General features: G+C 52.0%; 1 protein-coding gene across 3 annotated transcripts in view; it reads left to right on the plus strand.

Annotated features, from left to right (window-relative positions):
• Positions 1–26,256, plus strand: part of CPLX2 (complexin 2) — a 72,098-nt gene extending 45,842 nt beyond the window's left edge. Inside the window, exons 1-4 of one of the 3 annotated variants that reach the window (XM_081135773.1) lie at positions 13,148–13,357; positions 20,800–20,916; positions 21,057–21,232; positions 21,939–26,256. In XM_081135773.1, coding sequence (XP_080991899.1) covers positions 20,886–20,916; positions 21,057–21,232; positions 21,939–22,136 — 405 coding nt within the window. In that variant the 5' untranslated portion in view covers positions 13,148–13,357; positions 20,800–20,885 and the 3' untranslated portion in view covers positions 22,137–26,256. Of the gene's footprint in view, positions 1–13,147; positions 13,630–20,799; positions 20,917–21,056; positions 21,233–21,938 lie in introns of those variants that run through there. The other 2 variants (XM_081135774.1, XM_081135775.1) reach the window with 2 other exon arrangements.
• Positions 26,257–27,369: the final 1,113 nt, after the last annotated feature.

Below are 27,369 nucleotides of genomic sequence, written 5' to 3' on the forward strand. Positions count from 1 at the left end.
TCAAATGCAAATATGAAACTTCGGGGCAGCAGAAACTCTGAGTGGATCCTGCAGTCCAGGGGTGTCAGCCTGAGTTGAAAGAACCCTTAGGAGGGGGCATCAGAGACCCTGAATAATCCAGACCACGTCCTCCCAGTGACCAGCCTCCCCTGGGTTACAGCTCAGTGCTCAGGAAGCAGGCCTCTTCCCGTGCCATTTCCAAGGAGTCAGGCAATGTTCCTGTCTGTCACCTGGCCACCCCCAGAAACATCTAGGAAGCAGAGCAGATTAGAGAAGGACATGAGAATGCGAAAAGACAGAAAAGAGGAAACTCTTTTGTTAATCACCCTGCGTGTATCCCACATTCAGTCAGACACTTATGTACAAGTTCTCATTTAATCTCCATCACAGATATTAGTTACTATGCCCCGCGCTTCAGGTGAGGAAACTGAGCCTCAGAAAGGTGAAGTGACCTGCCTAAGGCCATCCAATGAGTGAACCATGGAGCCAGTCACCCCAGGCCTTCAGATGCTACTTGGCAGTTCCCCACACACTCTGCACTGAGCCAAGCCAGGAACCTAACAACCCCTCGGCGAGTCCAAAGAGAGGTTTCCAAGGAGAAGGAGGAGAGGTGTTGGGAACATGCAGTTATTTACAGGATGTCGTGTGGGTTGTCGCATGAGAGAGGGAGACGTCCGGAGGTGAAGAGGGAGTGGGAGATGCTGGGTCCTCAGTTTCCTCATCCACAGACAGAGGTGAGGACGCCTGCCTCCAGGGAGACGGAGCCCAAGAACAGAAACAGGGCGTGCACAGGTCGCACCACACCTGCAGTGCAGCAGGTTCTGGGGTGGGAGGTGGGTGGGAGGCAGGGCGGCTGTGGTCTCCCTTGAAGGGAGAGGGAGGGGACTGACCTCAGGAACTGTGGGTCTCAGTTTCCTCAGAACTGAGGGGAAAACATGCTTGAATCCTTAACAGAGGCTCTCAGTTCTCCAAAAATGGCAATTTGCTAAAGAAATTTGCAAATGAGGTCAGAGAACTTGGGACTGGGAACAGGAAAATTCAACCAGGGACTCTCTGTGGGTTTAGCTTGCTACTTAAAACCTCCCAATGGATGACCCCCATCCCAGTTCAATAACATCCAGGCCTCTCGGCATTCTGGCAAGGACCCATGGGCCCTGGACCACCCACCTCTCTGACTGTGGAGGGTTGGCATTGGTGGGGAGCCATTTCTACCTAGAAGCCAGAACAGCAAGGAAGAAGTGGCTGCCCAGTCTGCAGAGGACAGACGCGTGAGAAAGGCCGCTGGAGAGGAGCGGGGCCTTCGAGCAAGGGGCACTCTGATCTTGTTTTCTTCCTGCCTACAAACTGCGCTAGTACCTCCCGTTGACAGAACACAACCAGAAGCCAGAGGACAAAGGGAGCCTATTGACTGGCCATCTGGGCCAGCCCCCTAGGCACAAGGGAGGGTGGGGAGGGGGAGCGTGGATCTGGAGGGGCAAACAGAAGCTAGCCCAGAAGATCACCTCCCAGCTGGTGCCATGGGGACCTCTGTGACACTCCAGCTTTCTCTTCCTACCACAGTGACCCTGAAAGTCATGCTGAGATGGTGGCATCACAAGATGACACAGAACCTCCTCCCTCTTCCCACCACTGCCCAGTGTTGTCTGATCATTACAGTGAGAAACGAAACAAAACAAAACAAAATAACAAGAGAAATGTCTGAGAAGCTCTTGCAAGGAAAAAGGTATATTTTGGAAAATCTTTAAAAACTGATGACTTAGAATGTGGAAGACCATTTAAAGCAGTGAGGCCTAAAATGATGCAGTCCAAAGGCACCCTGAAAGTCACCTTGAGAAGGACTGTGGGGCCAAAAATCAGAGGTATTTCAAATCCATTGAATGCAAAGAGGTGAGATAAAGGAAAGGCGAGATGCTTGATGATCACAGCTCTGGGAGGGAGCTGAGATGAGAGAGAGAGAGAGACATTCAGAACATCTGAGGAAGCCTCTGCCTCAACTTTAATGGAGGAGGACCTCGGGGAAATTCCAGCTACCAAATTGTCCTTTGGAAGTAGAGGCGCCAAAGGCACTGCTCTGGCAAACAAATGTTCCAACTCCAGTTGACAAACGAGATGCAGACAAATCACCAGGCAGGGATGGCACCAGTCCAAGAATGTGGATGCCACTCAAGGGTGAAATTGCAGAGCTGTTGGCCAAAAATATGTGCAGTTTTGAGGGGATGTGGATATATGAACTGGAATCTGTGGTTATGAAGTTTGAGCTTTGGTAAAGCTTCGAGCAAGGACCCGCAGTGTGAGCAACTTCTCTCTCTTAGGTCAACGTGACCACGGAGCCTACGAAGTACCGGAGGCAGCCCAGAGACAAAGCACTGAGAACAGAGTGATCGGCTCCTTGGAACGTGAGATGACTAAACGGTGGGTCCTTCCTGGGCCACCCCTGCTCAATTAGACGTTTTTGAAGGAGGGAACACAAAGCTCCAAAGGTATGGATTCCGGCAGATCTCTCCCAGGTGGCAGAACACAAAAACCTCATTCAAAACAACTTAAGGGGAGAGGTGGCATTTATTGGTCACATAGCAGAAAAGTACATGGGCAGATGAGCCTTAAAGGCATACTGAGAACTGGGCACTCAAATGCTGTCATCATGAATGTCTCCTTCCCTTCTCTTGGCTCTGTTTTTCTCTGCATTGGCATCATCCTTAGGCAGGCTCTCCCCAGGTGGTGGCAAAACAGTTCAGCTGCTCAGATCCACATTCTGCCAATCCAGCAAAACCCATAGAAATGGGAAGCCTCTTTCCCACTGGTTCCAGCTAAAGACCCAGGGCTGACTTTCATTGGCTTAGCCTGTGTCATTTTTTTTCATCCCTGTGCCATTCACAGGGGCCAGAGCTAACAGTGCTCTAATTGGCTGGCTAGAGGTCTAATGCCCACCATGTTGGTAGATCGTGGAGTCAACCCTACCCAGACCATAAAGCCTGGGAGTGAGGGAGGACAGGGACTCCAGAGACACCAAACATGCCAAAAAAAAGTATGTCACCACAGCAAATGACACCAAAAACATCCCAATGACAAAATGCCACAGTGGTGGGGCTAAAGTGTGGAAGGAAATTATGGGGTTATGTGGATGGACCAAGAATGCAAAGAAGGGGAAGAGTAAGATTTAAACAAAAATAGCAGCACTATTATTGTGGTCTGTGGCCCAGCAAAAGCCTAGGTCTCCAAGTGTCACCCTGAGATGGGCATCTCAAGGTCCATGGGCCAGGACAAGCCATTTCAACCCCAAGCAGGTAGGGCAATGCCATGCATGGATTTCACTTCTGGAAATATTCATTGAGCATTCACAGTGGGAAGGCCCTGGGTTTGATGTTAGGGATTCATGGATGAGCAAGACACAGCCCTTGCCCTCAAGCAGCTTATGATCCAATGGGAGGAGACAACCAAAAAGGTGTAACTTAATAAAGGAACAAAATGAGCATCAGAGGTGCTGAGTGCCCCGTAGCAAGGACTGCTGTGTAGAAGAGTTTGTCGTGGGGAACAGGCTGGCACTGGAGGCAGAAGCTGGACCCAGGGAGGCCCTCGTGGGTCTGGACTTGATGCCATAGGCAATGGTGAGTCACTGAAGGCTTTTGAGCGGGGAGTGACACAAGCAGGAAGAAGCTTCATCGTCTTAATGGAGCCAGATAAAGCCCAGAGGAGAGTCACAGAGATGATCAAAGGGCTGACAGCAGGCTTGTGGAGGGAGACAGAAGAGCGAGGAGTGGAAGGATGCCGGCCAGGGTTGCCTTGATTAAAGTCAGGCAGAGGAGCACTCGGCTTCCTAACACTGGGCCGAGACATGGATGGCGCTGCCCCGAGAAGTCAAAAAGAGAATGATGCTTTTTTCAACTCCCATCAGGAAAGGTGAGTGTTGCACACACCAAAAAATGTCATTTATATAACTATGACCCCCCCCAAGAGGGGATGTAGGCTGGAATGGGGGCTAAGTCACTGACAAAGAGGCTCTGGTAGAGTCCAGAGTGACAGTCATAAAGGAAGGCTGAGGGCAGCAGGGTGTCCAAGGGTGTTTCTGCTCATTCCTTAAACGGCCACTTCCTGAGGGCCTGCTTGGATCCTGGCCCTCTTCTAGGCTCTGGGCCCAGAGACATGAAGCAGACTTGCCCCTGTCTTATTACGTCACAGCCATCTTCTGAAAGGACCCATGTGTGCTTATTGGGGACAGCATCTGCTTTCCCTACCAGACCAGACTGGAATTTGTCTATTTCTTCAGTGTGGTAACCCCAGCCCCTAGAGGGGTCCCTGGCATGTAGTAGATGCTCAGTTTGTATTTGAGTAAAGGACCTCTCTCAGCCTCAGTGAGTCCCCATCCTCAAAGAGCTTAGAACCTGGAGAGCAAGTCAGATGAGCGTCGTTGGTGCTTTGATGACGAGGTCCATGTGGGAGCACAGAGGACATCCCTGGCTCAGCCTGCTCCCCAGAAGAGGTTCCTCTATGCTTTAGCTGAACGCTGGTGGTCAACATCAAAGCTTGCCAAGCAATCAGAGCAGACCAGGCCCTTCCTTCAGGGCACAGGCTCAGAAATGCGAGTTGACACACTGTGTCCAGGAGCGACAGGGAGCACAGGCAGCTATTGATGGAACTGGAGTAAGTGGTCAGGTTCTGGCCATGCAGCACCCTAAAGGCCAATTTAAAGGATTTGAACTTTCTCCTGAAGGCAATGGGAAGACAATTAAAGGATTTAAAGGCAAGCAAAGGATTTTTGTGTTAGTTAAGATCCTTTTGGTTGCAAGTAAAGGAAAAACTCTAAAGCGGCTTTAACAACAGAAGGGGAGGGGTGGCTGTTGGCTTGTAAGAGTGACAAGGCCTGGCAGAGCTGCGGGCACAGCTTGGTCAGAGGTGCAAACAGTGTCAGCAGGCTAGGGGCTCTGAGCTGGTTTCCATTCTGAGGCTCCATGTGAAACCCCAGTTCACATCACAGTGGAGCTAAAAGGAGAGTCTGTTTCCCTTAGCTGAAGCAAAAGGCCCAGAATTGAATCTCTCTGGCCCTGACTCATCTGATTTGTTGAGTCCTGTGCCTCTCCCTGAACTAGTCCAGGTGCCAGGGGACCACATGCTGATTGGCTTAGCCCAGGTCACGTGATCCACCCATGGGTTCAAATGAAATACAGAGGTTGGTTCCTCCACAGCTGATGCCACTCAAGGGAGGAGTGGGTGCTAGGTGGCAAAATAAGCTGTGACCACCCCATGGTTTAAGGAGGGGAGCAGTACAATCAGACCATGTTTTAGAAAGCTATGATTCTCCCACGGCTCTGGGAGCCATTCTGAAGGCAAGGGCAAAACGGAAGCAATGGGAAGATGGCTGGTGTTAAGAGCCAGGCTGAGTCCAACAGAGCGGAAGTGAGCACAGGGCTGCTACAGAGGGGACTTCTTATTTAAATCCTTAGGACATAGTTCCGGGGCCCTGACCTACTGCCACCATCACTTCTGATCACCTTCAGACCTAGACCACCCAACCCCATTTTAAGGACCAGCCTGTGGCAAGGTCCCCACATAGGTGCCCCTAACAGAGTCACCCAAACCCTGGGGCCCGTTGCCCCCAAGCTGCAGACCCAGGATCAGCTTCCACAAACCCACCAGATCCCCCTTTGGAAATGTGGCCACCAGTAGACACCACCAAGTTCAAATACTGATACCACTGTTTCTCAACTGTGTTACCCTGAAGGAGGCGTTTAATTTGCCTCTGAGTCGGAATATCCCTGTCTGAATATAAAGTGGAGGTGATGACATTTAAGGTAATGGAGGCCCTGGTGTGGGGATTCAATCAAATAGAGATTATGAATCGCCTTCTGCAGTGAGAGGCTCAAAAATGAAAACTCCTTCCTCGTCAGCCCTTTAGCTTTTCCCTGGCTTCACCCTCCCAAGACCTCTCCAACCCCTTGTTTATTTGCCAAATAAAAGGTGGGATTTTTGAGGGTTTTTATAACTTTGTTTTTATGCCAGAAAGAAACAACTGGAGGTCGAGTGGCACAGAGCAGTGGGTGGAAAATTCCTCCTGCTCTTCGGCCTGAAGCCCAAGCCCCCTCTTGACTTCCTTCAGGCGATTTTCATCTGGGAACACAATACCCCAGGCCCCTGTGCATTGGCGAGAAAGGGGGGAAGCCCAGGGAAGGGTGAAGGAGAAGGAACATCTCCCCACTTTCCTCTAAGTTTCAAATTCCTTTCTTTCTAATTCCAGCTTAAACTCAGAAAAATCATGAGCAGAATTCTTTGACCAAGAAGATCATAGAAGGAGACTGTGTCTCGTGGTCACACTGCCCCAAACCTGAGAGGAAACCCCTGCCTTGCTCAGGAGTGGGAGGGAAGGAGAATTCACGCTGCTGAGACTGGGCTGCTGTTTCCTAAACATAATTTTATCTGAGCCTCACAATCGCCCTGGGAGGTGAGGACCATCCCTCCCATTTTGCTGTGGAGGAAATTGGGTCTCAGAGAAAAGTCACAGCATCTGGAAGGGGCAAAGGACTGCTGAGATGTAACCCATGCCTCTCTGGCCAGAGCCATAGTGGTCTCCTCCACGGTGCCTCTGAGATGACTCGGGCAGCCCCAGAGCCGGCCACCCTGTCCCCTCCCTGCTTTGGGCTTCCAGTCCCATCTGTCTTGTAAGCTGTGTGTGTTTGTCTCTCCTCTGAGCTGCCTCTTCACTAGGGCAGCACTTAGTGTGTTGTATTGTCGTCCACTGTTTGTGGGCATCTCTCCCCCTCTCCCTTCGGACTGCTTCCAATCAGAGGCTCCAAAAGGGAAAGGATCTTCTGGAGTGTGTGAACTGGCCCATGTGTTCTCTCTCTATGGAGTATTTTCGTCTCTTGCTAAAATGAATAATTGAGTGAAAGACACCTACCATCCCAGGTTGTTGTGTGGCTGAATGGGCTGACACCTGGAACATCCCTAGAACAATGCTTAGGCCCCTGGAGGTGTTTTTAGAAGAGTGGAGCTGTATCCTGGGTTATAACTGGGAAGGGATATTTTCCCAGGAGTTAGGGCTTCTTTAACTTTGCTGCATGGTGTTGAGAAAGTCCCACCCCGTTTCTGTGCCTTTGTTTCCCTATCCGAAAAGTGAGGGCACTGGGTTAGATGACTGACAAGGTACCTTTTCATTGCTGACTTTTATGCATGTCTCCTCTCCTCTCTACACACACACACACACACACACACACACACGCGCACCTGCCCATCAATCTCCAAACCCGAGGTCTGCTGCCCCTCGGCATGCGCTCTCTCTCCTTCATTTCCTTGAGCAGAAGCTCCGGAGCTTATTAACCTCTGTTGTCCGTGTTCCTCGGATACGCCTGCTTTAGTGGAATGGCAATAATGCCCCTTGTCTCCATTTTATCAAAGAGAGAGATCTGTCTCATGGGCCAGGGTGTGCTGGCCCTAGCTGCAAGCGAGGAGTCATTTCCAGCTCACTCACTCCACAAATGCAGGGCTTCTGCCAGCTGCCTTTGCACCAAGGTGGAAGGAGCATTTGTCTTCACAAATGCAGGTGATACCTTGGAGGCAGCTCTGTGAGGGACAGGGGAAAACATCTTCCATTCCAAAAGGAGCTGTGAGGCTAAAAAAGGAAGTCCCTCCAAGACCAGGAACAAAATCACCCTCCAGGGTCACTTCTAGCTCCACGATTCTGGATGTTAAGATTCACAGAATTTAAGAATCTAAAGTTGTGAGTGAATGTGTGTAACTGAATCTAAGCTTCCTATTAGTCCTAAAATATTCTATGATTCCATGATTTGCTATTTTTTTCTGTAAGACTTGGGCCGCAAACCGTATGATTCTCAGATTCTATCAACCGAAGGCAAGGGTTTTCAACTAGTGGGCATCTCAAAACTACCTGAGGGCCTGGTAACAGGTGCAAATTCCTGGGCTCTCACCTCAGAAGTTTTGGTTCAGTCCATGTGGGATGAGACCCAAGAATCTGCAACTTTTTTTTTACAAGTCCCCCACCCCAGTGGTTCTGAGCAGGAATGGGCCACTCTTGGACACAGAGTGGTTAGAAAGTCTGTCACTGTAGATTCCATGGTTCTAAATGTGATTATAAACTGGCCTTTTGCTTAAGATCCTAGCATTCTGGAACTCTGTTATTCCATTTCCATTTCTGTGTGCTAAGGAGAGGATGCCAAGGTGTAAAGATTCTTTCTGAGCATGGGTTTTACAAAGGGAGAGGAAAAGGGACCAAGTGTCATCACGGCAAAGGGACATTCTAGAAGGAGAACCTCCTGAGGGCACAGAGCAAACTCTGATGCCGCATCCACTGTGCCTGAGCACGTCCAGCACTAGGACTCAGATGAGAAGGCTTGGCAGGTGCACTGGCTGGCTCTGGGGTGACATCTGGAATCATCGGGAAGAATTTCTGATGGACAGGAAGGTCCAACAGCGTCCCAGAGGGTTGGAGGGCTGAGGTTGGAGGAGGGGAGACAGAAGTCACAGCAGAGAGCTCTAGAAAAAAGACCAGAGGCAAAGGAGGAAGAATTTATCACCAAAACACCCTTGCGTCGGGTGGGGGGGGGGAAACTGCAGACTGGAGGGGCAGACATGGAAATGTACAGTTTCAGGAAAGCTCAAGAGAAGAGGGAGCTGATTGTGTGGGGATATCCTGGCTGGCAGAGGACTGCTTTGACATGCTAATGAGTACCTGGGTCTGGAGCATGGGGACCAGATGAAGGGTGGCAGAGGACCTCTGAGCAACTGGTAGGTGGGTGCTGGGCTGAGCATGGGCTCTGAGTGGGGGAAGGGCTCTGGGATTGAGAGGATCACCTCAGGGATTTCACACACACACACACACACACACACACACACACACACTCCATATACCACCTATGAGTCAGGGTTCAGATGGAAACTTGGGACCCTTTTCTGAGAAACAAAAGTGGAGAATGGAGAATCCAAGATTTCTATAGCTTGCCAGGTGGGGCAGGAGCTAGCAGGTTGGGGTGCCACAGGCCTGTCTGGCAGGGGGAGAATGCAAAAGAAGAGGTCAGTCACTCTCAGTGACACACTCGACCCGCATGCCTAAACACAGGTGATGACACACTCCCACCTGCACACATACACCCCTGCTGCCCCACATAACAGCAATGACATATGTGCCAGTCCACTGTGACACGCATCTGCACACTTACCTCCAATGGGGGTGCCATTTCATACTAATGGTAACATCCTGTATCACCTGTGTCATCTCTCGTTGTCAGCAACAGTTAGGCATACGTCATTACACAGAAAAGGTGACATGTCCCCAGAGCCTTTGCGTCTGGCACAGTCTATGCAAATGCCACCCTCTGTGGTTGTACACTGCACAACACACACACCGTCTGTGGCACCCTTGCCTTACACCAAACCATCACATGATGCCATTGACACATTCCACTGTTACAACAACCCACTGAGCTGCATACTGCCCCACATAGATGATGAATTCACAGCAGAGCCACTTCCCATCAGGGGGGACACACCACCTCCACACACTGAGTCACATGGCAAAGACCCACACCTGCCCTGCTAGCACCTGTTGCCCTCCACATGGATGCTGCCCACTTCCTGCATGGTTCTGTCCTGGTGGGCACACACACATGCACCACTGCACACCAATGGGTTTGCCTCCACACTGTGTCATTCTGTTGACGGAGAATGACTGGGACCCTAACTTCACACCCTGACAGTGATGGCACCCTGGCCATTATCAGTGACAAGAAGGGAGCCACTCATCAGATGAGCCAGGTGGCCTAGAGCCCTTCCCTGTGCACAGCCACCACAGCTCTGTTTCTGCCTGGGGCACATGGCTACCCCTTCAAACCAAGAGCAACTCTGCCCTTTCAGGCTCAAGCTAGAATAGCAGGGTGTGGAGCTGGCATCTGGAGCTTTCAGATGCCCTCCTGCATCCACCAGCTGAGGTTGGGCCCAGCCAGCAAGCTCCAGATCAGGGCTGGCAGCCAGTACTTCCTAGATGCCTCCTCACCTCCTGCGTGGCATCCAGAGTGCCCTTTGGACTGAGGTGATTGCAGGGAAATCGGCTGACCTTTGGGCGGGCACCATTCTCACTGATCACCACATTTATGGTCTGTGACAGTTGTTGTTCATCACACACTGTTCCTCAATCCCCACACAAAGTACTGACATTAGCTCTCTTGATTGGCTGCCTAGTGAACATTCAAAGCATGTACATATCATTTTAAAAATCTGTTCAAATCTGGCCCCCTGCCCCAGCCTAGAGAGCTCATAAATAAAAGTGGGAACTCAGCAGCAGCCAGGGTGAGCCACCTTAAGTAGAGCCATATCCATATTTTACCAGGTGACTCTTAGAAGTTGTCCAGGGAGTAGGCTCTGCAACAACCCGAGGCTGGGGTGGGGGAGGTGACTCGCAGCTGGCTGGATTAGAGATGCAGGAGACTGAAGGAAATGCTGACAACCCACGTGACATGAGGACCCCGATCTGGGTGTGAATTCTTTTTTTTTTTTTTTTTTTAAGTGAGAAACTGGAGATAGGACAGACTGTAAATGTCAATGTAAAAAAATATCTGCAGAGCAAAAGTTACATTTCCATAGGCTGCAGGATGTGTCAGAAGAGAAGCAGTCCCGTGTGGTGGAAGGACCTCAAGCTTGGTGTCAGGCAGGCCTGGGCTGGCATCCTGGCTCTGCCCAAGATTCCCTGTATGTCCCTGTGCCTTGTCTTGCTCATCTTGAAAAGAAGGGTTTGTGTGAACTAAAGGAGAGACATAATTTATGAAAGGCACCAAAGTGAGCACCTGACACATACTGGAGGCTTGATGGTTGCTATGATTAGTAGTATTATAATCACTAGGACATGCTTATAATATTTAAAGACTTTTCTGCAGCGATAACAGAGCATTTGGGAACCATGTCCAACTGGTAACAATGAACCAGGAGCAAGTACTCATCTCCCTGCCATCTTTTCTTGACAGGAAGCACCAATAGCTAACATGTCATGATTTACTCCTAACCATTCATAGGGATGAAGCCACCAAAACTTGGCTGTGCCATCCTTTTATTCAGCAGTAAGATTTTCTGCAGCTAGACATGATTCATGTCAGCTCATGCAGTTTTAATAGACTCACAGAAGGTGGGTTCAAAGGGGGTTTGAGCTGTCACCTGTCACCCAACTGCCATCTTCCAGGGCCAGAGAACTCACCACCTCACATGAGACACTCCATACTGTGGCTGGGCAGCTTCAGTCGGTAGAAGGTTCTTCCTCTTAGAGCTTCTGTCTGCTCCCGTTACCTTTCCCCCACTGCCCTAAATCTGTCTTCAGCACCAGTAAAAACAATATTACTCTTTCATTTCAATGGTCATTTATTCATCCAACAAGCATCCAACTATGCCAGGCACCAGGACAAGTGCTGGAATTACAAACTGAGCAAGGCTTGCCAGCCCTTTGAGGGCTAATCCCCCTTCAGCATTCTCTCCTCCTGGTGAGACATCCTCAGATCTTTCAACCTTCCCTCATCTACCCTGTCCACAAAATTACCCCCTTCCCTTCTAAACATACTTGAGCTTATCAAATTCCATCTTAAATTGTGGTCCCCAGAACTGAGCTCTGTATTTTTCTGAAGGTTAAGCTGGGTTTTTAGTCCAGGTTGGTCGACACCCATGTCAAAGGCAACAGCCATGTGGAAAAACCCCAATTGTAACCACAGGCCACCAGCCAGGTCCCAGTCAGAAGAACAGAGAGAAAGGAGGCAGGAGGGAGGGGGACTGTGACTCCTGAAATGGCAGGATGTCGGATCTCCCTGCCCAGAACTCCCCTCAGGCATTCATGCCAAGTCCAAGTCATTCTAATCAAACAGCCTCCCCTCTGCGCCCCTCCATTAGTGTCTGCCACAGGAAAGGGAAGGAAAATCAAGACTGAGCCTGCTGATGGCCCAATGTAGAGCTAAACAGGGAACTCGGACATAAAGGCAGGATGTCCCTAAACCAAGGCCCATGGCCTAGAGGGGAGAACAGAGATCAGCTTCGGAAAGTGACCCTCCAGGTGAGGAAAGGTGTCCACCAATGGCCTCTGACTTGTGGGGAGGGGATTCCCCACTTTGAGGCCTCTGCTGTGAACATATGCAAAGGAACAGTGTCCCCCTTGTCGCAACAGCATCCTGCCTCCTTCCTCTCCCAGATCCAGTCCTCTGCAGCTCTTGCTGCTCCTTTCTTGGAAGGAAGCCACCCCCTTATGGAAGCAGAAGAAATCTCCACTCCGACATAACCCTGAATGACGTTTAAACTCCTGCAAATTTTTCAAAGTCCTGGTGCAAGGCCCCTCCTCTCTGAAGCCACTTACCTACACATAGGGCTGGATTAAAGGAAGCATTTTAGAGCCAAAAAATGGCAGGCGGAAAGGACAGGCTCATGACAAGACAGTAATAAAACAAAAGAGTGTGAGAGGAGGAGGAAAGGCCAGGGTTGGGGCAGGTGTTGCCACCTGGAGTTCCTTTTCTTCCCTGGGCACAGGAGAGAAAGAAGTGGCCTTCTAGAACCAAAGGATTCCTTAGTCTTCATGGGGTAGCAGATCTAGAAGGAGCTGGACCCCCCCTAAGGCCCACTGCATTGCTGCAGCAGTCTCCCACTTCGGGGTCCATGCGGAGGGCTCCTCAACCCCTAGGGGGGCCTTACCCACAGCATTCATCAATATTTATACAGTGGGATTCATGTAGTGGGATACTGTGCTGAGAGTCCACAAAGATGACCTGGTGGCAGTCTCGTCCTGTAGGAGCTCCCAGGCAAGAGGCATGCAAACAGAGGAACAGGGGCCCCTGAATCAGGGTGTGTCTCAGGGTGGTGGGAACCCTGAGGAAATTGTGCCCAATTCCACCTGGAGGAATCAAGGAGGGCCTTCCTGTGCAGGTAGCCTTGGAGTTCTGCTTTAAAGAATCCTTCCTCCACCCTCTCACCCCCACTGCCCCTCAGTGCACTGAAGCAGCAAGTTTGTGGTCCTAAGAGATGTGGCCCAGACCGGTGGCAGCAGGGGGGATTGACAGGGAGAGGACAACGGGCAGCCTGGAGATTAAAGGGGAATGGAAGGAGAAGAGAGGGGGCAAGCAGGGAGAGTGCAAAAGGGAGAGGGAGGAGGAAGAGGGGGGAGAGGAGAGAGAGGGAGAGATTTGAATTTCCCATCTGGAAGGGGAGCGGTAGCACGTCAGGGCCGGGCTGAGGGGCGTGATTGGAGGGCGCCTCTGGCAGCAGCGGCGCCCCAGCTCGCCTGGCGGAGTTGCACGAGGCGGCGAGGCGGCGGGAGCTGGAATAGCAGAAGGAACCGCCTCGCTGAGTCCGGCCGGAGCCCTGCAGTGGCTCAGACAGTAGCAGGGACCGCCAGGTCGGTGCTGGCCGTGGGCCGGGAGGGCGGAGCCGGGCTGTGGGCAACAGGGTCCCGGCTCCCTGTCTCGAGGCCGCAGGGCAGCCCGGGAGGCTGGGGAGTCCTGTTTTCTGGGGAGACAGCTCCCCAAGACTGCCCGGGCGCAGGAATGGGGGAGGCTGCGTGGCGGCAGCCGGCTCCCTCCCGCTTCGGGCCGTGGTGCTGAAAGGACAGCTCCCTGCGAGGGGTGCGAGCGGGCGGAGAGCGAGTGAAGCGGCGGTAACTGGGAAGAGGTATGAGCCCCGGAGCCCGGGCAGAAGCTCTGAACAGCCCAGCTCCTGGGGAGCAGGTCCGCCCCAGGGCAATGGGAGACTCAAGTCTGAACCCAGAGAACAACTTCCAGCTGGGGTGGGGGTGGGGATGGGGATCTCGATCTCAGCTACTTAACCAGGAGCCCGCCTGGGCCCTCTTCTCCCCGGAGGAGGAAGCCGCCCCCGTGGGGTACAGTTTGGGTTGAGGGAGTGAGTCAGAGGGCAACGGGAGGGGAGCAGACAGACCGAAGGTGGAGGGGAGGAGAACCTAAACATCTTTTGGGGGTGGGGGACCAAGGGACTATTTGTTCTCAGAGGAGGAGCCACGGTTTGGGCAGCACAGCAAGCTGCCTGGGGTCATTAGGAAGAATCTCTTCTATGCCCTCACGGCCCCCCTTCTGCCCCCTCCCCTGGCAAAGTTTGAGACCGGGATGGGTCATGAGGTTGGAGCTATGTGTTGGGGGAGGGGCACGCTCAGTGGCCTACTGAGAGCTAGGCAGAGGTGCTGGCAATGCTGGTCTGCATGGGGAGCCGAGAGAGGGGCTCCAGGATTCCTGCTCCCTCTTCTGGGGGGTGGGGGGACACAAAGCCCCGCCACTCCTGCTCCTCTGCAGGAGCAGGCTCCCCGCCCCCTTTCATTCTCCACTGCCCCTTCCCTCCCCCAGTGCTTCTTCCTTCCAGGGGGGTGGGGTGGGGTGGGGTGGAGATAGACAACCCTTGTTAGCCGAGGGTGGCAAAAAAGCAAATGAGTGTTGCATTGAGTTGTAGTGAATATAGCCCGGACTTGAGCCATTTTTTAAAAAGAAAAGAAAGAAAGAAACAGAAAAGCAAGCACAAACACTGCAGGTGCAGGAGTCTGCCTGTCAGGTGGCAGGGGCCCGGTTCCAAAAGGGGCCTGGGGCTCAGAGGGCAGAGCCTAAGGAGGTGCCTCAGCTGCCTTCAGGCTGGGACGGTTTAGGACGGGCTGGGATGGCTGGGAGGGAGTCAGGGAGAAGCTGAAGATGCAGCCTGGGTCCCAGGCATGCTGAAGGCAAGGAAACCTGGTGCTGCAGCTGCCCTTCCCCCCCCACACTCTGCCTCCCCTCCCCCCCGCCCAGCATCCTTACCATCACTGCCACTACCACCACCACCACCACCACCCTTCCAGCTCCTGGGTAAACCAAAGCTCACCACAGAACGGCTGAGGAGCGCCTCCTGGCGGTCTAGATAAAATCCTCAACTGCACGCAACCTGCTGGACCTTAGCACTCCTACAGGCATATGGCAAAATCTCTATACACACGCCTGCACACACGCCCACGCACATGATGCGTAAGTTCAGAGTCAGAACGCAGATCATACCTCGAACGCATACATTCTCACAAACTCACTGACACAGAACATTAAATTCAATCCAGCAAATACATCCTGCGGCTGGCAGGAGATGCTGTGGACTCTGGGATAGGAAAAATGCACAAGATACAGGGAGGAGCACAGAAGAACTGGGAAGAGAAAGACACATAACTGGGCAGAGAGCTTGAGCTGGAGGTAGTCAAGACTGCCCTAAAAAGTGCCAGGGTTCTCAGGAAAGGAAGACACCATCACATCTCTTTGAGGAAACTGAGGAAATTTCATGGAAGGACTGACATTTGAGAGGGATTTTTGAAAATTAATACTGCTGCTGATGTTGACAATGCTGACAACGATGATGATGGTGATGACAGCCAATATGTACTGAGCACCTACTATGTGTTAAACACTGGGCTGAGCATTTTATCTGCATCACCTCCTTTAATGTTCACAAAGTACCTTGGGCATAGGTGTTATTGTCTCCATTTTACAGATGAGAAAAGATTAAGTCACTTGTTCAAGTTCGCTTATAAGTAATGGAGCCAGAATTTGAACTAGCAGAGGTGAGGTTAAGAGGTTTCAAGGCTGTGGAAATAGCATGAACAAATGTCCCGGGGGGTTAGAAAGAATACTATGTGTTGGGGTACAGCTGAGGCAGAGAGCCACATGCAAGAGGTGGGAAATGAATGGCAAGGCAGGCAGGTGCTGGGCTGTGCAGTACTTGAAGGTCAGCACCAGGACTCTGGTCAGTTTAACAAGGTCATGTGGAGTCATGGCAGGGTGTGTTTGCACGAGCAGATATGCCCTTTAGGGAGATTAACTGGACAGCCATGTGAAGGAGGGATGAGAGCAGGGGGAGAGACAGAGTTTAAGTTTATGCACAAATCCAGAGCCTTGAGGCTCTAGCCAAGGCATTAGCAGCCACAGGAGAGAAAAGGGTGTGAACACAGATTGGGAAGCCACAGTCTCTGGACTCCTCCCTCAGCACCCCACCCCAACTGTAACGCACCAATTCCTTGCATGGTCTTTGTCCAATGTCTGCCTCCCAGCCAACTGAATGCTGTGACAGCAAAGGCTAGGACTCACTTGGGCCCTGCCACAGCCTCAGCACCCAGAACAATGCCCGGCAAAGAGCAGGTGATCAAAGAATATTTGTAGTGTGTGTGAGTGAAGAAATGAAGAATTTGCTGAGTCTGGGGGTTTTAGTAGAGGCAAGGGGAACCAGGCGTGCTGGAGGAAAAGACAGTTGGATGGAGGAGAAAAGGATGAGACTGCTCCTTGAACGGGATGAACTGAGATTATTCATGTGACAATATCCAGCAGAGAGTTAAATGTGCAGGTTTTGGGAGAGAATAGGTGAAGGGAGGAGGGTGAGACAGAGGGGGAGGGGGAGAGAGATCAATCTGTGGCTATAAAAGGGCATAAACCAGTAAGAGTAGGTGAGATTCCTAACGGAAATAGTGGGAGAGGGAGGGGCAGTAAGAGGGAAAAGGGGAAGAGAAATCCTAATGAATAGCTACATTTTAAAGCAGCCATTTCCAACCAGCGTGCCACGGGACACTGGTGTGCTGCAGGAATTTTTAAAACATGCCATACCTGACTATTTAGTCAGGGGCACTGACCTCTTTTCCCTGAGACTGTGAAACAAAAACAAAAAAAAATGACAACAGCCAACACAACAATAGCCATCTGGTGTGAATGAATCAAAATTATACCTAATTTTTTTGTCAGATTGGCAAAAAAATTTATTTTTTGGAGTGCTGCAGAGTTTTAGTCATTAGTGTGTGTGTCCCAGGAGAGGAGAAAGGTTGAACATTGCTGTGTTAAAGGAAAGGAGCCAGCAACGGAGAGAGAGAGGGCTTGTCTGATAAGAAGACCACAGAGTGCTGTGTCATGGAATTCAGGAGGTTCAAGAAGGCAGAAAAAACCCGGGAGGCGGGAGTGGGGCAGGTAGGGGCCATCTCCTGCATCTGATGCTCCAGAGGGGTGGAGGAAGAGGAGGAGGGCCGTGAAAACACTCCCCGTCTGACAGTTAGGCAGCCTCTGGCAAGTCTGACGAGGGCATTTCTGGTGGCACTGCAGAGGCAGCAAATCCCTGATCTCACAGAGCTGTAGGGCTTGACAGGGAGGTGGAGAAGTGGAAACACCTAGTAAGGACTCTTTCACCATGAAGTTAGAGGGCAGAAATTAAGGGAGAGGTGGGGTCAGGGCAAGAGTTGGAAGAGGAGGGGATAAAAGAGACCTGTGGAGAAGAGGTAAAGATGTGAGGGAGAGGGAGTGATGAATGGAACAAGGAGGAGGTGTGAAGAGAGCGACCGGGGAGTGAAGGCAGCTGGGTTGGCTTCGAGGGAAGGAGGGTCCTCTGCCTCAGGTGCTAGGAGGAGGGGAGGTCACAGGGGCTCACAGGAGCTGGTGTTAACCATTTTGATAATGACAATAGCCACCCTCTACAGAGCCCCCCATCATGTGCCAAACACATTCCTTAGGTTTTTTCCTAACCTTTCAAACTGGTACTCTAATTCTCACTTTATAAAGAAGACTGAGACTCAGAGAAGCTACATCAATTACTCATTATCACACGACTGAAAAGGAGCAGATTGAGGCTCCAAGCCGGGTATGCCAGCGCCCCGAGGTCACGGAGCCTTCCCCTGCACCACGTGAAGTGGGAGGCGTCTCCTGCTGAGCAGGGTGGTGTAAGAGTACATTGGGCCTTGAGATGTGGGTTAAGAAAGTCTTGAAAGATTGAACAGGACATTGCTTAAGAGCTGAGAGGACCATGCTGGGAGTGGGCAACCGAACTTTGTGGAGGACCCAAGAAGCTTGGCCAGGTAATCCCAGCAGGCCTGGATAGGAAGCACCTAGAGCAATATGGACATAAGCATGGATAAGACTCAGCCCTTGAGTGGATATACTGCATACTGAGGGCGAGGGTGGTAATCAATGTTTGCCGAATGGACTGGAAGCAGAGGGAGACAGTTTGGTGATAGAGAGATGGCATGAGCCTGAGCAGTGCCATGGTGGAGGAGTGCAAAAGAAAGGCAAGCATATTTCTTGACTTACTGTCTATTTCCCTACAGACACAAACACGCTCACATCACGCACTCCAAGACTGCGATCTGCATGAGGACAGAACTGTGTCTTGCTCCCTGTTATGTCCCCAATGCCTTACCTGCTGCCTGGCACAGAGCAGGTGCTTAATTAATACTTGTTGGTGAATGAATACAGGAGTCTGGAGCCCACATAAAATGTCTAGGTGTCACCAGTATCAGAGGTCACTAGAGCCCCTGGAAAGGATGGCCTTTCCTTAGGAAATGGTTAGAGAGGAAAGAGGGGCTGAAGTCAGGGTCCTGAGAACATCTTCACTGAAGACACAAGAGGAAGCAGAGGACTCAGCAAAGGGGAGGCACAGAGAGGAGAGGACAGAGATGGGGGAGGGAGAAGTAGAGAAGGGAGAAGAGAACAGAGCCACAGGACCGAGAGAGGAGATGGGTTTAAGGATACTGAGGGCTGTCCCATCCATGCCCGAAAGGGGATTTATGGTGGCTTTGCCTATGAAAGAAGCCGTGAAACCGGATGGTTCAAATAAAAAGGAAATCTCTAGGAGTCAGAGCACTGGGGTTCATATTCTTAGGGATGTGGGGAAAACAGGGTACACAGGAGGCCAAGGGTGGAGGGAGCCTCCAGGCTCTCTACCCCTCCCCTTCACCACTGGAATAGTTCCACTTTTACATATTTTGTATACTGAGATTCCCATTAAGCTTTCATTTGAAGAAAATCTTCAGAACTGTTCCAACAGAAGCTCCAGGGAAAGGGCTCAAAGGATCATCTGGTCCCAGAGAGACTTGCCAGAGCAACAATTTAGGGATGAGGCTGGAACTAAAGCCCAGGTGCCCTGTCAACCAATTTGAAACATCTCAAATTAGAGTCCCGCATCTTCCACCACCACCTGGCAATTCCTTGAGCGGCATGTAAACACAGGAGGAGGAACCCAATAGTTCCTGAAATCATTCAGTGTTTAAGTTGTGTGTGTTTTTTCCCTGTTCTTAGAAATGCAGGCTCTTTACAATGTTTTGAATCAAATGAAAACACCTTGACTGACTGAGCTGAGCAGTCCTCCAACTCAGAATTCTGGGTCAGGGTGGGTTCGCTTGCATTTGCCAGAAGTGCGGGCCCGATTTGGCGCATCCCTGTCGATATGCAGTCAGCAATGGCTAATGGTGATGAGCTCCTGCTACACACCAGGCACTTGACCAGTTTCCTGTCTTCTCCTTCAAACACCCGTGGAAGGGTAGCCTTTTATATGGCCCCGTTTTGTAGGGAACAAAGTGAAGCTTTCCCAGGGACCCAGAGAATACTGGAGCCAGGATTTCAAACCCGGAGTGTCTGATTCCAAAGCTCCGTGGGGACTTTTTTCTACTCCATCATGACTTTCTCTTCTCAAAACAAGCAACCTACCAGGTGGTCTGATTATGGAGACATCTCAAATAGACTCTCAGGCCCCATTTTATGGAAAGATCTGTCTGACAATATGTTTCCTCATTTTGAAAGAAATGAGGAAAATCCATCACCAAGTGACAGCCAAATGACCTTGAACTCAACCTGGTTGCAATATCTGGTCTGACTTCTCTGCCACCATTGCACAGAACCCCTTTTTCCTTCTAGCAAACCAGAAACACCCCAAGGCTGTGTGGGACGAAAGGCCTTGGGGAGTCACTCTGGCTTCAGTGACCACCAGGCCACATCACACTTTGGACAGCTCATGGATGTCCCATCCATACCCAAAAGAGGATTTGGTGGCTTTGCCTATGAAAGAACCCATGAAACTGAATGTTTAAAATAAAAAGGAAACCTCTAGAAGTTAGAGCACTGGAGTTCGAATTCTTAGGGATGTGGGGGAAACAGGGAATGAAGGAGGCCAAGCGTGGGGAGGGGCTCCAGGCTCTCTACCCCTCCCCCTCACCATTGGAATAGTTCCACTTTTACATATTTTGCATACTGAGATTCCCATTAAGCTTTTATTTGAAGAAAATCTTTTGAGGCAAAATAATAACAATTTTTAAAAACCCTGAAAGTCAGTGATTTAAGGAGAGGGGAAGGACTAACATAAACTGAGTGCTTACAGGGTCCCATGGTTGGTACTTTAAAGGCTCTAAGCCCCAAGAAGATTATCGCGTCTCTAAACCCCTATGTGTAATTCAAAATAAAAATCAATATTAAGCTATAAAACACAAAACTTACATGTATGCTACAATAAAAATAACTTCTTTCTCCATCTCTCTAACTTCAGGGGTCTGGATGTGTTCCAGCTAGCTGTTTTCATTTCCTCACCAGCCCTGATTTATGGGGCCCTAAGCACACGCTCATCCCATCTGGCCCAGGCTGGACTTCTCCAGTCTCCACAGTAGCTCTGGGAAGGAGGTGCTGCTACTCATACCTCACAGAGGATGAAGCTGGGGTTCAGGGAGGCTCTGTAACTTGCCCGAAGGATACATGGCAGATAAGGAATGAGGGTGGCATTAGAACTCTGCTCTGCCTGCATCCAAATGAAAGGCTCTTTCTAAGACTCCTGACTACAATCAAATTCAAGCAATATGCTCAAGATGGTTTTAAAATAGGGATCTGAGCCATTTGGCAGCATATCTCTGCCTGGTCCATAGCAAGTGCTCAAGAAATAGCTCCTTTCGCTGCGGTACCAGGGCACTGCGCCTTGGCCTCAGACTGATGGTGTCCCAGACCTGAACCAGATGAGGCCACTATCTGCCTAACTTCAGCCCCCTGCCTGTGTAGAGATCTCTCTCATCTAACCCAAGCTCCTCTTTTGCAGGTTGGCACATCTCCCCAGCCAGGCTGCCAGGAGCTCTGCATGCAAATTCGGCTGCGGGCTAGAGCACACCAACTAGAGTCGTAGGCATGGACTTCGTCATGAAGCAGGCCCTTGGAGGTGAGGCCCAAGCCCTGCACCCTCACCCTCAACCAGGGTCTGAACCCAGGTGGGAGAGGGTCTCAGCACACCAAGCACCACTATCTCAACTCTGGGCACCCCTAACCCCATCCTCTCCCTTCCCAACCCGTCCCCTGCAGGGGCCACCAAGGACATGGGGAAGATGCTGGGGGGAGAGGAGGAGAAGGACCCTGACGCACAGAAGAAGGAAGAGGAGCGGCAGGAGGCACTGCGGCAGCAGGAGGAGGAGCGCAAGGCCAAGCACGCACGCATGGAGGCCGAGCGCGAGAAGGTCCGGCAGCAGATCCGAGACAAGGTCAGCACCACCCACCTGCCCGCCCTGGGGTGCGGGGGGCAGAGGGGTAAAGTGAGTCCCCAAACCCTGGCCTCAAGCCCCCTGAATCCCAGCTCTGACCTCAGACGTAGCTCTCTCTGAGCTTCAATCTTCTCATCGGAAAAATGGTGTCCCAGGCACACCTCCCTCGAGGATCTGGGGGACTGCATTCAGTAACGGGCCTAGTAAGTGCTCCCTAACGTTCACTGCTGCGGGTCTGCAATCTCTACCCAAAACCTGGAGACCAAATATGTTTAGAGTCCAGAATTTGGGGATTTCTGAAAAGTACCATAGTGCCCTGAGCACCTGTTACTGTTGGATGTCACTCCCAGTGGGTCTGTGGCTGCCACCTTATGTCAAACAGATAGATACATGTCTGGTCACATCACCACAACAAATCAAGGTTACAAGCAGTCTTCCAGTTGAAGTCAAATTTTGTCACCGAAATTCAGGTCCAAACATATGGAAGAACTTTAAAGTCAACCTGCTTGTAACCGCTTCTCTGCTCTTTTGAAAGAGCACAGGCTCTCCATTACTGGGGACACACAATTGTGCAAGAAGGTCCCTTGTCCCGGTTTCATAGATGAGGGGACTGAGGGGGGGGATCTCATGAGCTGCCCGCCGGGTCTGCATGGCCGTGAGACTGGCTGCCCCCCCTCACGCTCCTGTCTCCCTGTCCTGCCCCTAGTACGGGCTGAAGAAGAAAGAAGAGAAGGAAGCCGAGGAGAAGGCGGCCCTGGAGCAGCCCTGCGAGGGGAGCCTGACGCGGCCCAAGAAAGCCATCCCTGCGGGCTGCGGGGATGACGAGGAGGAGGAGGAGGAGAGCATCCTGGACACGGTGCTCAAGTACCTGCCCGGGCCGCTGCAGGACATGTTCAAGAAGTAATCGGCCCTCCCGCCCGTCCCCACTCCACTTGTTACTTTTTTTTTTTCCCGGTTCTTTCTTTTCCTTTGATTCAGTTAAGTCTCACTTCTGATGGGGAAAACCGCAGTTGGCCTCTGTCCCCTGTCCCTGGCCAGGGGCTCGTCCCCTCAGCACTCCACCACACCCCCTTCACCCAGGGTATCCACCCCCACCTCACACCCAAATTGCTTGAAAAGGGAAGACAGCTTTTCCCCAGCAGGGGGCATGGTAGCCAGTACAGGAGGCCCTGGGGGCCCCTTCCTGAAGCCTAAGGTCTGTGCTAGTGTGGCAACCCCCATACATTCCTTCATGCGCCCCACTGCCAGGAGGACCACTGTCCCCAGCCAGCCAAAGTAATGTCACATTCCAGCCCTGCCCAGCATGAGGACCTTTGGTCTCTGACCCCCAGTGGGCCTCCAGGGCAGGGCAGGGGTGCTGGGTGGCCTCCCTCTGAGGAAGGGAATCAGGGTAAGCCTGCTCTGTGAGGGCCAGGCTGAGAGGCCCCCTGTACCCTGGGCAGGAGACTGAGGCTCTCCTTTTTCCCTCCCCCTGGTGACACCCAGCCCAGGAGTACCCTTCCCCCAACCCCCACGGGAAAAGGTGTAGCCCCTGCCAAGCCAGTCCCTCCAAATGGATCCTCTTTGGACTTTAACTCATCTGTGGAGGGGCTCAGGGTAGGGCAGCTCCTTGTTCCCCCCACCCTCCACTTAGGTCCGGGGGGCCCACTGCCAGTCTGGGCCCAGCTTGCCCAGCCAAGGGGCTGCCCAAGCCCCCCCACCAGAAAACACTTGGAGCCATTGGGCAGCAATGGCCCATGCCATGGGACACCCCATTGGTGCAGCCAAACTGCCCCCATGCCTATCTACCCCTCTTCTCCATAACCCTGTCCTGTCCATGTGCTTCCAGGACCCCATGGTCCCCTGGAGGATCTTTCCTGGCTAAAGCCCCAAGCCTTTGGGGAGAAGCCAGTCCCCACTTGACAGAAGGCATCTGTCCATTCATCTCATCGGCCAAGAACAAACTCTCCTCTGGGGTGTGAGACCGGTATTTCTGCCTCCCACCACAAATTGTCAAGGCCTCTTGTGCAGTCAGTTGTGTGAGAACTGAGGGGCCATGGAGCAATGAGAGAGGAAGGTGTGTGTCCATGCATGCATGGGTATGCATGGCAGAAACTTCATCGGCAATGATGTGTCCAGAGATCGTACATATAGGTATAAGGTTAGAGTATGTGTGTATCTTGAGATTGTGTGTGTGTCAGTCATCATGTCCCTGTGTTAGAGACTGTGTATGTTAGACAGCCTATGTATGTGTGTGTGTTTGAGGTGGTATGTATGAGTCGAGATTGTGCCATATGTGTGTGCTAGCCATGTCATATGTGTAGGAGAGCTTGCATGTGTTAGCTTGTATTCGCATGTGTTTTCAAAACAGCATGTGTGTCAGGAGTGATGGTTATGTGTTAGATGCTGTAGAAATGCGTGTTTGAGAGTTGTTAGATGTGCTGACTGTTGTGTGCATGCATGTGGCTCTAAAAAGGCAGTTGCATGCAGAACATGCTCTTGGGGAGAAAGAATATGGGTAAAATACCCCCACTTGCCCCCAAAACCATTGGTCACAAATAGCCACATCCAACAGGAGACCTTGTCCTTGGCCTAGAGTCCTCCCGCCCTTGGGGGGTTCCTGCCTGAAGTCTTCACAAGTCCACTGGGACAAACCCAGGCAGTGCCCCAAGAAGCCATGCTGGGTCCCAGCCAGGGCCTACCCCCAAAGCAGGGGCCAAGGAGGGGGCGACTTGCCTACCCCTGATGCCCCTGCCCCATTGGCCCCAGTTTGCATTCTGCAGGTTTTCCATTTTAGTGGATTTATGCTTTTATTTCAGAGAGAGACATGTGTCTTCTCTGTCCTTTTCCAATAGTTAAAGCCATATCAGTTAGACTGCAATACTTTAAAGATGAGACAAAACAATCCATATGTTTAGGGAACAAAAAAAAGTACCCTGGTCTGTCCCTTCTTTGGGGAGCAGGGCCTCAGCAGCTCCCTGGACTTGCCCTTTTCCCCCACCCCCCGCCCCTTCCCTATGCCCCTGTGTCCTGCCCCCCATGGGGCCTGTCTCTGTGTCTGTGCCTGTGTCTGTGATGGGGAGCCACCTTGCACCCCTACTGTCTGCTTGTCTGTGTCTTATCCTGGGCAGGATGGTCATTCTCTGGAGCCCTGGGGTCCTGGAGCAGAGATAGGCAGGGCCCAGTCCAGGAGCCCCAGGCCTCCCCAGACCCTGTGTGTGAGCCCCACTGGACACGGGAGTGGATCACAAGTGTTCAGAAACATCTCCCCCTTGACAGGGGCCACAGACCTTCAAGGTGGGGCCAGGGCACAGAGCGTGCTAAATGGACAGCAGAGACTGAGGCCTGGGAGCTTCAGATGAGCAGGGGAATCCAGCCATACAAGATATCCCAGGTGAGCTTGAGGGACCCCAGACCCTCAGAGGGTGTCCCTGGTGGTCTCTGAAGCCCCTCTGTACCCCCAGAGTGGGCTCAGGGCTTTTCCCATGTGAGAGTGACCTCAAGGCTGGCCAGCTGGCTTAGTCTGGTGCACTTCTCAGACTCTCCAGACCTCTATAGCCTGTTCCCAGCAACAGGACTGGAGGTCTTCTGGGAGTGGGATCAAGGAGAGAATTTCAGCCTGGGGCACACCTGGCTCTAACCACTGCCAGGTGATCCCTTTCAGGTCCAGGGGAACATGATGACTGTCATTCCTGACACTGACTTGACTCTTGAGAGCAGCCAATGTGCAGCACACTTGTAGGGGAGACAAAATATGTGTGTGTGGGGTTTCTAGCAGGGCAGGGATAATCACGTGATGTGCCTGGGGCAGGAGGTGTGTGTGGCCTGCTGGATGGGAGGGGGATGAGTGTGTCACACACAAATGGGGGAGTGGGCATGCGACACACTTGGAGGCAAGAGCAGGGAGGGAGAGGCCCCAGAATTCAGCACACAGACACACAATATACATGGCTGACATCCCCCAGTTAGGGAAACAGGAAGAGCAATCACTGTAAATGGTAAGAACATAACAAGATGCAAGGGAGCACTCACCGCCCGAGGTGTGCTTGCCAGGGAGGGCCGCTGCCATGCTGTGTGCCTGGGAGGCCACCAGAGAGAAGGGGCAGGGCCTCTCCGGATCTGCCATGCTGGGCACTGGAGACAGGCAAGGATGTGGGCATCCTCCACTCCAGGTCCAGAAGCTCCTGGAGGGTGCCCTTACCACCAAAGCCATGTAGGGTCTCCTCCAAACACAAGCAGGAAGTCAAGAGACCCTCCCAGGTGTGTGTGTGTGTAGACAGACAGAGATAGATGATAGATAGATGATAGATAGATAGATGATAGATAGATAGATAGATAGATAGATAGATAGATAGATAGATAGATAGATAGATGATTAATAGATAGACAGACAGACAGACAGACAGATAGATAGATAGATAGATAGATAGATAGATAGATAGATAGATAGATAGATAAAGAGAGAAGGGGGAAGAAAGGGCAAGAAAGACACAGAACAGAAGTATATCAGCCCAGGGCCCCCGCATGTGGGCAAAGGTGCCACCCAAAGGCTGGTGGTTGGCGTGCAGTGAGCATACCCCCAGCCCCAGGAGCCCCAGCACCCAGCTGGCAGGGTTGCTGACCCCCACCACCCAATTGCTCCATCCTTCACAAGGGGGCTGGGGTCCGATTGGCTCAGAGGAGGGGACATCTCCCAGGCCTGAGGATGTACCTCCCACCACGTGTCCCCTGCTCCTTTCTCCACTCTTCTTCATGGGGGAGAGATGGTAGGTGCTCGTGCTGGCCCTGGGGTGCAGGTGGGGTCCTAGTGACACCCAGGTGAGGACGACCATCCTGCTCACGCGGGGGTATCCTTTTCCCACATCTGTGCTGTGTCCTTGTTGCTCTGCTTCCTTTAAATGTGTCAGTGCCTGGGGGAGGGGAGGAGCACCCCTCATGCCCCCCTGAACCTGACCAAAAGCCATGGCTGTTGCTCCCCCTTTGTATGACGCAGACGCTAACATGTACCAACCTAACCATGACAGCAAAGAAAGACCTTGTACAGCAGCTCTTGGTCTGTCTGTCCTCTTCTGTTCGTCAGCAGCACAAAGGCCACATGGGGCACCGGCCGGCATAAGGGGGGCTGACCCACAGAGCTCAAGAGACTGCAGAAAACCATCAGTTTTACCCTCACTTCTGGCAGAGACACTGTGGAGATGACCCCAGAAATCAGCCAAGACCATAGTCAGGGCTGGTCCCAGAGATTCAGAGCCATTCACCTCCTGCCCTTCAAAGCCACTGTACAGTCTCAGGAGCTTGTGGTTCAGCCTGGTCACAATGCCCCACACACCATCTCTGGCCACCCCGAGCTCCTCGGGTGTGACATCCAGGACAGTTACATGGATAGACAAGTTAGATGGATGGGCAAGGTCTGTCATTGGTCATCCCACCAACACAGATGGAGTTCCTATTTTGCCAGCAGCAGGAGGATGGGGACACAGAAAGGATGCCATTCACCATTGCTCCTGGACATGAGACACTTCCCAGGCCTTGTTGAGGAATCAGGACCAGACCAGAACCCCCCTCCGCCCTTACTGCCCTCCACCATCACCCTGCCTTACACAGCCCTCATCTCTCTGCCTGGCTGGGCACCTCCCATTCCCCACACACTAGTCTCCCAGCCACTGCCTCTTCCCTCCAACTCATCCTATCCCCACCACCCACCCCACCCAGAAAACTCACCAAAAACAACACAAACTTAACCACATCACTCCCCTGCCTAACACCCATCATGTCCTATAGGATAATATCAAGACTGTCAAAATGGCCCCATGTGCTATGACCCCAACCTGCTAGGTCAGACCCACACCCAACTCTGAGCTCCAAGCATCCCTACGCATACCATGCTGTTCCCCTCTGCCTGGAATGAGGGATACCCTTCCCCTCCCTGGTACACTCCCAAGACCCAGCTCAGACATCACCTCTTGGGTGAGGCCCACCCTGACACAGCCCCACCGGTTGCCCACAGCTGAGTCTGCTGCTATGCTCACACAGTGCAGAGCATCACAGCTGGGCACTCAGACAGTGCTAGATTTGCTGGTGGGCTCTTGCCTGGCAAAGTGGTCTTGAACAAGCCACTTCACCCTTGAGTGGTTGTTCATGAGTAAGAGGGGACAATA

The sequence above is a fragment of the Miniopterus schreibersii genome (genome assembly GCF_964146895.1).
Source record: "Miniopterus schreibersii genome assembly, chromosome: 4".
Taxonomy (NCBI): Eukaryota; Metazoa; Chordata; class Mammalia; order Chiroptera; family Miniopteridae; genus Miniopterus; species Miniopterus schreibersii.